At 39.9% G+C, this 11,873-nt stretch overlaps 1 protein-coding gene across 2 annotated transcripts; it reads left to right on the forward strand.

Annotated features, from left to right (window-relative positions):
* The first annotated feature begins 1,703 nt into the window (after positions 1 to 1,703).
* Positions 1,704 to 11,636, forward strand: LOC123103359 (protein ACTIVITY OF BC1 COMPLEX KINASE 7, chloroplastic). 2 transcript variants are annotated; one of them, XM_044524918.1, is made up of 18 exons: positions 1,704 to 1,900; positions 2,418 to 3,041; positions 3,293 to 3,436; positions 3,625 to 3,750; positions 4,105 to 4,192; positions 4,610 to 4,703; positions 5,355 to 5,448; positions 6,453 to 6,507; positions 7,186 to 7,277; positions 8,116 to 8,286; positions 8,435 to 8,491; positions 8,581 to 8,664; positions 8,752 to 8,836; positions 10,192 to 10,253; positions 10,559 to 10,633; positions 10,736 to 10,840; positions 11,011 to 11,152; positions 11,344 to 11,636. In XM_044524918.1, exons 2-18 carry the CDS (start codon positions 2,436 to 2,438, stop codon positions 11,415 to 11,417), a joined length of 2,154 nt encoding a protein of 717 aa, XP_044380853.1. In that variant the 5' UTR covers positions 1,704 to 1,900; positions 2,418 to 2,435; the 3' UTR covers positions 11,418 to 11,636. The 2 variants fall into 2 exon arrangements, with proteins under 2 accessions (XP_044380853.1, XP_044380852.1); XM_044524917.1 differs by having other exon boundaries at positions 1,742 to 2,044.
* The last annotated feature ends 237 nt before the right edge of the window (positions 11,637 to 11,873 follow it).

Raw genomic sequence — 11,873 nt, forward strand, 5'->3', positions numbered from 1 at the left:
CAGTCCGGCCTTGTGGTCGTTACAACCCGGTGCAAACAACGTGGAGCTGCTGACATTGACAGTGTCCCTCGCCCGCCACCACTTGTGACGCCTCCACATCCGCCCTGGACGCGATCTCCTCAACCATGTGCTCGGGCTCAACCTCGTTGACGCGAAGTCGCCACCTCTCACACAGTGACGGAGACAGGGGGACCAGCAGGGGATCTCCCCCCCCTCCCCCACTAACATCTGGGGTTTAGTGCATAGAGTGGATAAATAGTGATTATTTGCTGCTAAAAAATAGTTTTTCAATGGTTTGCCCTTCCCTAATCAGTTTTAACAGCACTTGGCCTTAGTGATACATTTTTTTTCTGGCTCCACCACTGCTCTCGTAGCGGATAACGTAGGCGTTGCGCATGGACTTGTACAACGCCGCTGCTCATCCACAGTGCCTCGGACTCTCCACGGCCATTGTCGGGAGGCCTCCTCGTTTGCCTAATCGTCGGTTATCTGGCCTTCGTGAGCTAGTGCTTCTCGAGGAGCTGCAGGTTGTACCGCCGCTCCTCCTGCATCATCCGAAATGCGGAGATCAGCGGTGCCGCCTGTTCCTCCTGCTCTACCACCACCAGGATGTTGCCGTAAGCGCACATGCGCTTGCGACATGGTGAACCCGCATGACCGGCGTGAGCACCTGGTCCTCATCAGATGCCTCCTCCATCATTCGGTCCTTGTCGTCCGAGCTTTCCTCTAGTGAGCTCGCATGAAGGCCCGCGTTTATGTGGCGCACACGCCGGGCCTGCCAACAGTGCACAAGGTCCGCGATCTCGTGTCGGTGCAGCGGTAAGAGCTTCTTTGACCACCCACGGATGGTACCGAGCATTGTGTCGACGGTCGCGGAAGAAGGTGGATGAGAAGCGGTGGTGCGCCGGCGGGCAAACTAGGGGAGATGGGGCTCGGAGGAGGTGCAGTTTGTGCCGCGGACGACCATCCTTAAATAGCGGGCGCCGGGCAGACCGAAGGCGGTTTGAATGTGGGCGTCTGGAGTGGGTTTCTCGTCTGCCGCGCAGGTTGAATACCGGGCAGGTAGATGGACGACCAACGATAGTTTGAATACGGTAGGAAGTCGTCCCATCGGTTTGTCCGTTCACTTCTTTCTGAACCGGCATTAACGTGGCTTGTAGAGCAAGCGGAGACGCCGTGAGCGGCGGACCAGTGTGAGTTTCTGGACTACTGTGCCGATTGAATGTCACGCCCGTTCAGCTAGCGTGCGGCAGTGGTTGGTCACGTCTGCTCTGGACGGACAAGAATGAGCGCCAAGAGCGGATGGACATCTAGAGTGGAAGGTGCGAGGAGGGATATGGGTGGGGCTGTGTAGACGGAGGCGAGCATTTGGATCATTTGCCCCATTTTACATGGGGTTTGATAATTCGCCCCAGGGTTATCTCAATGGCGAGTGGCCTCGGCTCCACCCGTAATCTGGTGGGTCGGGGGGGGGGGGCAAATGATCAAAGTTAGAAGTAAAGTGAGGCAAACAAAAAATCCAAATTCTCAGTCGGAGGCTTACGTAGCACGAGTTACGCCCACAAATTTTCCGCTGGTTTGATATCAGTTTGTAGGATTTTGAACGTTAAGACGCGCTCATGGATATTTAAGATATGATGGATAATAGCGGTGCGGACGTTTTATGGGAGGTTTGATGTACACGTTGCATATATAACAGTGTTAAAGATAATATATATAGTGTATTAAAATCGTCCCTCCTCGTGCGCCTCATTTTCCTCTCCACTTCGTGGCGGAGTGGTGTCCTCTTCCCAGGCAAGCCAAGCCAGCTGAGCCGAAGCTGCAGTTGCGAATCAGAGAAGTCACCGGCCTCCCCTCCTCTCTCTTCTCCACGCCCCGAGAAATCAAAAGCCCACGTGAGGTACCCCTTGCTTGCCAAACTCCCACTCCCCCGCATCCACTCATTTCGCCCCTCTGTTCCGCCGAATCCTTTTTCGTTTCTTCCGGAATCTGATGCTTGATTCCGCCGGCTCGCAGCGCCTTGGGTGAAACTGATTTACCGAAGGTGTAGTTTTTGGGATTCTGCATGTTTGCTGCATCTCTTTCCGGTAGATGCTCAGGCAGTCTTGTTGGACAAAATTCATGATTTTGCCTTAATTGACGATATGGTTCTTTTCTACCCTGATATATGTTTCTGATGATTTCTTGACTAACTCATTCGGGACAACCTGTAGTTATTCCTTCTGAAAGAAAGTGTTTAGCTGATACGTAGTAACCATGTGGAGCCAGGCCATTACTTATTTTGTTGGAAACTGGGAAGATCTTGTATAATTTAGGGCCTTCTCGTTATTGTCTCTACCTTGCACTTGTGGTTAGAATGACATTTCATTGTGTTCCATATTTGTTTCATACTAATAATGGCAAGGTACTACACACAGGGCCTTTTTGATTGTCCAATGGCGATGATGATGGCTGATCTTAGCTTTTCAGCGTCTATATCGAATGCCAAGCTACCAAGGTATGGAAATGACTCTTCCTTGGTTAAGAGATCTTCAATGTTCCGAGCAGAAGCCCGGTCCACGGATTCGGAGAAATATACTACCAATGGCTGGTCGAGGAAGATGGTTCCCACAACCGAATTGATGAGGAGCAAGGGCGGTGGCCGTGCAAGAACAGATACAGTTAATGGTTCTCTGAATGGAGCTGTCAATGGCTCGACCAAGGCGGTCATCAATGGTTCTACAAATGGCGTTGTCAACGGTTCGACCAGAGCAGTCATTAACGGTTCTCCAAAGGCGGTTGTTACCGGGACCAGTTTGGTGAATGGCAGCAACATGTCTGCTCTAGTTAAGACCCAGAAGCAAATGAGTGCTAGAGATGATCCCTTTGAAGAGGAGCTCAAGGTTTTGCCATCTGATGAGGGATTCAGTTGGGCAAAGGCTAACTACAACTCTGTGCAGAGGAGTATAGATATCTGGTCTTTCGTGCTTTCTCTTCGAATACGTATTTTATTCGACAATGCAAAATGGGCCTATCCAGGTGGATTCTCAGAGGAAAATCAGGTACATTAACAATGAAATGGCTAAGCAATTTAACCAGTAATTCTATAAGTTCAGTCAAGTCAGGAAATGAAAAATATTGTAAGCTGCCATTTCCTTGAAATCCCCAATGTGAAGGTGGTCTTAAAGTCTGTTGTTAGCACATGAGAATTTTGCTTTAGTAATGGTGCAAAACCACATCAGTTTTAACTGCTGAAATGGGTGTATTCCTGTTTTACTGCACATGTTAACTGGAACCGCCTTTGAATTCGCAGAAAATCCGGAGGAGAAACACTGCATCATGGTTAAGAGAACAAGTATTGCAGCTTGGCCCAACTTTTATCAAGCTTGGACAGCTATCCTCCACAAGATCTGATTTGTTCCCAAAAGAATTCGTTGACGAGCTTGCAAAATTGCAGGTATTCATTCTTTGTCTAGGAAATTTTGGTGAAGGCTTCCTTTCTTTATCTCCTCTCTTCTGTTAAACTAGAATTATCTCTTTCTCCCAAAGGATTATTCCTGTTTACTGGCTGTAGTAGTTTGTTACATGGTGTATTTCTTTAACAAAATAGTAAACATGCACCATGTACCTTTTGCTTTTCTGCAGGACAGAGTACCTGCATTTTCTCCTGAGAAGGCAAAGGCTTTCATAGAGAAGGAAATGAGGTGCTCAGTTGATGTTGCGTTCAAAGAATTTGAGGACCGTCCAATAGCTGCTGCTAGTCTTGGTCAGGTGCTTAGTTCCTACATTATCCAGCATATACATTTTCCCTACTCATTGACAATTCAGGCAGCGTCATATTATATCATTATTAGTATTTAAGAAGAATATAAAATATACATATTTTTCCTTTCATGCTAGTTAAACTATTTAATTACCATATACAGTGTTCTTATTTTCATATGTAAAATGTTTGCCTATAATTTGTGCCAGTTTATATCTGATGTCTTTGTCTTCTACTGTGACATACTGATGATACTACACCATTGAGATTAGTGGTCATATTTGTCTAATGTCAGTCTTTATGATCTTTATGCTGTGTTTCTTCAAATTGTACTTACAAATTCCCGTGATATCAATTTTCAGGTACATCGTGCGGTGCTTCATAATGGAGAGAGAGTTGCAGTGAAAGTTCAGCGACCAGGGCTCAGAAAACTTTTTGATATTGACCTAAGTAAGAGACATGTGTTATTGGTGTTCTTAAGTAGAGAACTATTGCTTATTTAACAAACAGAACAAATAACTCACATATATGTTGTTGGTGTTCTTAAATCAAAAACTATTGCTTATTTAACAAACGAAACTAATATAAGTTGAGATGATTTGTTTATTATTCTTGAAAATATAGTGGTTACTATTCTAATTAGTTCCATACTTCCAGTGAATTTGATAGTAATTTTATCTTTTATACATACAGAAATAGGTGAAATTAAGAACTTATGTGTTTCTTCTTTTTAAAGTTTTTCCTCTCATTTCTTGCATAAGTTTATAAAAGTTACAATTATTTCCTGTTTATTATTTACCCAAACTGTTGTATGTTAAATGTTTTATAAATTTCTTAATAATTCTAGTCATCTTTGCTTTCTTCTAGGGAATCTAAAGCTAGTAGCCGAGTATTTTCAGAGAAGTGAAAAATTTGGAGGTCCTTCAAGGGACTGGATTGGTATTTATGATGAATGTTCCAAGTAAGTATGCATCAATGTATTGGACCATCCATATGCATTATTTGTAATAATCCATTATTCAGCTATGGATACAATGTGTTTATTCTATGCCAGTCCCTGTTCAGTACCCAGTTTCTTGCAAGAAATTATGTTGCTTTAGTGGAATGACTATTTGTCTGCCATTTTATCTCATATTGTGACCTCAATATTTTTTCTAATCAATAAGTGTTGACTTGGTCATGCCAGTGTGCAATTTCATCATGTCAATTTTGGCATTTATTTGTGTAAGTAACTGATAAGTTGACAAAGAAAACATGATATCAGATTGGCAAGGTTCAGGTAATTTATTACATATATTACCTATTTTTGGCTAGGTAGTACTCCCTCCGTTCCAAAATAGATGACCCAACTTTGTACTAAAGTTAGTATAAAGTTGAGTCATCTATTTTGGAACGGAGGGAGTACCTTACAACGGTTACATTCACTAACTTGTAAGAGATGGTAATATATCATACATGGAACATCTTTGATTACGAAAACAGAGAATACATTGCAATAAGAGTAGTGATTGTCAGCTCTGTTCAGAGACAGAGATCTCAAATTATTCTAGTTTTTAGTATTGAAATTGAACTTACAAACAGAAGTTGACCACCCTGATTTCTGTGATTTCAGAATTTTGTATGAAGAAATTGATTACATCAATGAAGGAAAGAATGCAGACAGATTTCGTCGAGATTTCAGAAATATAAAATGGGTTCGCGTGCCAGTACGTCTTTTGGACCCCAAATGCAATTTTTTAGGGCTTTGTTTCAGTACTCCACTTTGAATATACCCAAAATCATACTCCCTCCATCCGCGAATAAGTGTACATCTAGCTTTTGTCTTAAGTCAAAGTTTTAAAACTTTGATCACCTTTCTAGAAAAAAGTAAAAGCATTTATGGCACCAAATTAGTATCACTAGATTTGTTTTGAAATGCACTTTGATAATATATCAATTTGATGTCATATATGTTAATACTGTTTTCTATAAAGTTGGTCAAAATTTTAGAACTTTGACTTAGAACAAAAGCTAGATGTACACTTATTCGCGGACGGAGGGAGTATAGCCCTACTCACAATACTTAATCAAATTAAGAACGGGCAAACATCCCCGTGGGGAATGTTTTGAGTGTTTAATGTACAGTGACCAATCTGTCTGCTTGGTCTCTGTGCCTCCAGCAGGCATCCTCTTGCAATCACCTGCCTGGTCTCATCCTGGTCCGCATGCAGCTTGTGATAATTGATACGAAAATCTGCAGCATTCCAAATAGCCTTTTGATTGATTAGTTCAGTACGGTGGTTTCTGTATATGAATGTTGTGAGGCACGGTATGGAGCATAAATCCTTTCTGTAGCATTAATTTATTTGGTTTTCACACCTCATACATTTCCCACTCTTGTGTTTTGCCTTCCTAGGAAGGCCAATAGCAGAGAAAGTAGGGACGTTTTCTGACTTTCTGTTGCATATAATAGCCTATGATATGTTTGGGTTGATTGCTAGTGGGTAGCCCAAGCAGTAAAGGTTTGGTCAGGACAGATTGTACTCTTGGACGTGGCCTGTGGCTTGTTGTACCCCTTTAAATTGTAGTTGATGATTTTACTTGCATTCAATCAGCATAGAGATGTCTAAACTTTAGTTAAAGTGGAGTACTAAAACAAAACCCTTATTCTTTTCTTTCTGAAATCTTGCTTCAAAGTTTAAAATGACTTGCCATTATGCTGCTTCTGTAGCTTATCATGTGGGATTACACAACTGAAAAGGTGTTAACCCTGGAGTATGCTCCTGGTACGCGTTAATTATTTCTTGTAATTTCAAGTAATCCGAGTTAACTTTTTCTTGAGAGTTTGTATTTTTCACAATGGTTATCCATTTATAAAGTGATTTGTTAGACATGTTAGTTACTATTTAGTGAAATCAGTTATGATGCCATACAGTTTCATTTTCTTGTATAGATTTGAAGTACTCCCTCGGATCCAAATTAATTGTCACAACTTTAGTACAAAGTTTTACTAAAGCTGCGACGATTAATTTGGATCGGAGGGAGTAATATATATGCATATTACCTTGTCATGCAGAATAGGCTTACACAAACTAATCCACTTTCAGTTACTTATTATATGGTTATGCCAATTATTGATCTTCAATCCTCTGTCTCGTCTGAGAGAATTCTAATAAGTACATCAATAAATCCATTATATCTAGCCATGTATGATTACATATATTTCTACATGCCAAATTAATGTGACTACCTTCTGGTTCCACTTTTGCTGTCAAAAGGATTTTACATATTTCTGTTGTCTTTTCACTTAATACAACGAAGATCAAGCACAGTTTTTAGCGAACGATTGTCCTTTCAGTTGTAACTCAGACCAATTTTTTCCAGTTGTAATGCGGAAGTATATGTTTTTATAACATTTTTTACCATGAAATATTCTATTTTAATCTGTTTTGTCATTTATACAGGTATTAAGATAAACAACTTGGCGGTGCTAGACAGCCGGGGATATAGTCGTTCTCTGATTGCATCCCGTTCAATAGAGTCGTACCTAATTCAGGTCAATGTTTTCTTAGTGTACTTTTTGTGTTTGTACAAAGCTCAGTTTAGTTGCTTGTGATTTTTTACATAATTTATAGAAAACGCTTCTCACAACACAATGTCTACTCTTCTAAGAAAACTGATAGAAGACTTGTTTAATAATTCATTATTGGGCTATTGCCTTTGTAAATTTCCTATTTGTTGCCTGTTAAATGTGACTAAAACCTGCGGGTATCATGTTTTAACACTGGGCTTGTTTTTAGTTGAAGAATTTTTATCTGGGAAGTATTAACCATGCAGTTTGGGCTATTAACTGGCTGGTTTCAAGAGAGTTTGCATGATCTTATTAGATTTTGTTTTCTTAAATGAGAGGCCAGGGTAAACATGGCACACTTTACATTGTGTATCAAAAATTAGATGGTCTGGCTCTGCTTCAGTACTAGTCTCGTTTTTTTAAGCCTGGACTCTTTGGCTGCCTTTACTCCATGATTCCACATTTTGCCTAGTAAAAATCTCAAAGGATGCTGTTGGCAATAATTTAAGAAATACATATCGACCACACATGCTGACTCGTAAGTATCGAACCATGCAGTCCTTATAATTTCAAAGAAGTGGCGGTATTGCTAGATGATATAAAATTCCTGGATCCTGTACAGTGGTGCAGTTGGCTGCCTGGTTGTCTTAATTGATGTTTAAGCATGCACAACCTTCACTGACTCATTCTCCAAAGTTTTGTGTTATATATTTTGTATATTCTGTTTTATGCTCAATATTGACACCAAGTTATTTCTTTTTTTAGTGGATCAGTGCATGTGATAGTTATTTGCACTAAGATTTTTATTCCATGTAAAACACAGATACTGAAGACCGGTTTCTTCCATGCTGATCCTCATCCTGGAAACCTTGCCATAGACAAGGATGGCTCTCTAATATATTATGATTTTGGAATGATGGGTGAAATCAAATCATTCACTCGAGATAGATTACTCTCCTTGTTCTATGCCGTGTATGAGAAGGATGCAAACAAGGTATCTTCATATCCTCATATGAGTGGTGCACACATAATAGTTTTCTGAATTTTCCTAGCATCTTTCCTTGCATGGTATTGAGTAATTTAAGATGCTCATTTTTTTGGCAGTACATATACTCTTTTTCTCAGTCAGCTCTATCTTACAGGTTATAAAAGCTTTAATTGACCTGGAAGCTCTTCAGCCAACAGGAGACCTCTCGCCGGTTTGTAGGACATGTTATTTCCTAGGCAGAAAAGTTATTGAAGAAATTTCATTCAACATTTATTTTCTGCCCCCTTTTTTGTTATACAGGTAAGAAGGTCCGTACAATATTTCTTGGACAATCTGCTGAGCCAGTCACCGGATCAACAGCAGACTCTAGCTGCAATTGGAGAGGTTGCCTAACCTTATAATTTTACATGAATCAGTTTGCATGTAAAAAGACTGAGATATTGAAGTTAATCCTGTGTTTTACCTTCCCAGGACTTGTTTGCAATTGCGCAAGATCAACCTTTCCGTTTTCCTTCCACATTTACGTTCGTCATAAGGGCATTCTCAACTCTTGAAGGTTCTCCATTCTCGTATATCTTGACAACATTACAATATCTACAGATCGAAAGTGCCTTTCTGCTCCCGAGCTCATTTGAGCTCGGTGAACAGTAAAATCGAAAAAAAAAATTCAAAAAATTCCAAATTTTTTTTGGGAGAAACATTGACAAAAGTTCTAAGTGCTTGCAAAAATTCATCATGAAATCACATTCCTGTAAAGCGTGGCAAAAAAAAACAAATTCATTGCTCCAAATGCTTTTGAAAGTAGCTTTTCAGAGTACTGATTTTGTTTTTTTGCCACGCCTTCTAGAAATGTGATTTCATGGCGAATTTTTGCAAGCACTTAGAACTTTTGTCAATGTTTCTCCCAAAAATTTTTTGGATTTTTTAATTTTTTTTTGATTTAGTTTTGATTTTACTTTTCACCCGAGCTCATTTGAGCTCGGGTGCAGAAACTCCGCGTCCATCTACAGATCCATTTCTTTCGATAGTATCACTTCTGATTTCTTCTTCATTTTTATGAATGCATTGTCTTGATGATTTGGTACAGATATCTCAGTATGTTCTTGGTTATAATCTTGCAAAATGTTCCTCATTTGCAAACAGTATATTATAAACAATAACAAAGGAAAAATGCATCTATACCTGTTGTTAAAAGGATATAATGGCTCTAAGCTGCAAAACATATTCATTTCCACTTTGAAGAATCTCTTCTCATCATTCGAAGGTCATTAGTTATTTGTAGTAAATCAATTTTATGCACTTGCTGCAAATGGGGTGACGTGTTTTGTTATGTCATCTGTGGTTGAGATCGAGACTTGAAAGTGGACTTTGTGCAGTGCATGCACCCAGGTGATTTGATGAAAAAGTAAAAGACACATATTAAATTATAAGAAATTCAAAGCCTTTTGTGGATATACATTGTTGGCTGGATTGTGAACTTACAAAATTTGAGCCAAAATGTGTCCATTTGCGTCCTGTACAAAGAAAGAAGGAACAACTGTCTAGAACTGACTGTAACTGTACATAATTTTTTTGGTGCATAACACAAATGAACATGTTTTTTCGCCACAATTTTACATGTGTAAAAAAATCAATGAAGACAAGCAATTTCGGATTTTTTATTCAGAACTTGTATACTCCTCGAGTGATTTTTCTATTTCTACCGCCCAGGCGCCCACTGCACAGCACTTAACGTTTGGCCGAGTGAAATGAAGCATATATCTTGAGACCTGCTCCAGGCCTCTAAACACTCACACTGATATTAAAATTATTAGCTATGTGATTAACTTCATAAAAAGTTTACCTATTTACCATCTATTAGATTAACTATTTGTCGGTCAATGATTGTGTTGGTATATTCATGTTTCACAGGCATCGGGTACATACTGGATCCTGATTTTTCCTTTGTCAAAGTTGCTGCACCATATGCACAGGTTAGGATTATTCTCCATCCTACCATTACTCCTCCATCCACTATGTTTTCTTTTCTTTATCCTTTTTTTTAGAAAATGGAAGCATGTTTTCTCTGCTCTCTTAAATGGTCAGAAGTGGACTCCAACTTTGCTAGAGCATATAGAAGTTGTTACCAAGATAGATCATCTTGTTAATATGCTATGCTCGTGTGCAACTTGTTATTTCTGCTAACATAGTTCTGTTCCATTTTCCTCATAACAACAGAAACTCTTTATCCTTTCAACATCTATCTGTGAATTCTAACCTTATTCCATTTGAACTCCAGGAACTGCTAGACTTGAAAACGAGACGAAGAGCTGGACCTGAATTAGTCCAGGAGATAAGAAAGCAAGCAAATGATGTAAAGACTTAAATCTGTGATTGATATGATTTTCTCATTTTCCCTCGTTTCTACGCTTCTAGTTGTTGCGCATGCCATTGACTGCTATCACCATATATACAGGCCCGTGATTCTACGATCTCAATGCCCTACAGAATCCAACGGATCGAGGATTTTGTGGGGCAACTCGAGTCGGGTGATCTGAAACTCAGAGTCAGAGTACTTGAGGTATGGCTCTGCTGATGACTTTACTTCTGTCTAGCACCTTTTTCTGTCATCATAATTAATGGCAAGCACTTGTTGTGTGCTCAGTAACTCCTAGTTTGAAAACATAGTGTTTCCACTATTTGTTGCTTTGGTCGGAAGTCAACCTGAAACTTACATGATGGCATTTGCAGTCGGAACGAGCTGCTCGTAAAGCTAACGTACTTCAGATGGCGACCATGTATACAGCCATGGGTGGTACTCTCTTGAATATTGGGGTCGTCATGGGTAGTCAAGGAAACCAAATAGTCGCAAATGGGTCTTTCATCGGCGCAGGTAGGATTTGTTACTTGTTTCCTGAAAAATCCGCTCGACAAATTCTCCATAATACGGCAACTTTCAACCTTATATGAAACCTTTCATATCTTTGCTTGTATTTGTAGCTAACCTGAATTTATAAACTACTGATGTTTTCAAACATGTCCTTTCTTGATTGGTCCAATTCTTGCTCCCAACTGAACTTGCAGGCATTTTCTTGGCATTACTGGTTGCATCTATGCGAAGAGTGAAGAAGCTCGAGAAATTCGAGACGATGATGTGATCGCCGTGCTTCATTTTGGACACCTGCACAAAAACCAAGACAAAGGGTTCGCACTTTTGTAAAGAAATTAAATGGGAACTGCTTTCTCATTCATAGGTAAATAATATATGTAGATTATGTAGGAGCAACATTCTTCCTGATAATGTTGTATCTTGTTGAAACCTGTAAAAATCTGTCCAAGCAGTATACATTCTTTTAGCAGAAAACTCAGATTATTCAGCCGTAAATGATTAAGAAAGCTGGAGGATTTTATGCTTTTTCTTACAGTTCCTGATTCTGTTTCCCTAATGCCCTGAAAATATCGCCCTTTGTTGTTTGCTTCCCAAGAAGATTGGTGCAATCCACCTGATTCTGTTTTGCACCCAAGAAGATTGTTTCTCTCCAGAATTGCGCCGTTAAAATCGCTTTTCCAAATGGCTATTAAATAGGGCTCAGCCTTTCATATCTCAGCTCATA

This window comes from Triticum aestivum, chromosome 5A (genome assembly GCF_018294505.1).
Source record: "Triticum aestivum cultivar Chinese Spring chromosome 5A, IWGSC CS RefSeq v2.1, whole genome shotgun sequence".
Classification (NCBI taxonomy): domain Eukaryota; kingdom Viridiplantae; phylum Streptophyta; class Magnoliopsida; order Poales; family Poaceae; genus Triticum; species Triticum aestivum.

Excerpts from the sequence above, each read along its gene's own strand:
- LOC123103359 (XM_044524918.1), top strand. The coding sequence starts at position 2,436 with ATGGCGATGATGATGGCTGATCTTAGCTTTTCAGCGTCTATATCGAAT. Across the intron at positions 4,193-4,609 it reads ACTTTTTGATATTGACCTAA|GGAATCTAAAGCTAGTAGCC; the intron begins GTAAGAGACATG and ends GCTTTCTTCTAG. Across the intron at positions 7,278-8,115 it reads TAGAGTCGTACCTAATTCAG|ATACTGAAGACCGGTTTCTT; the intron begins GTCAATGTTTTC and ends TGTAAAACACAG.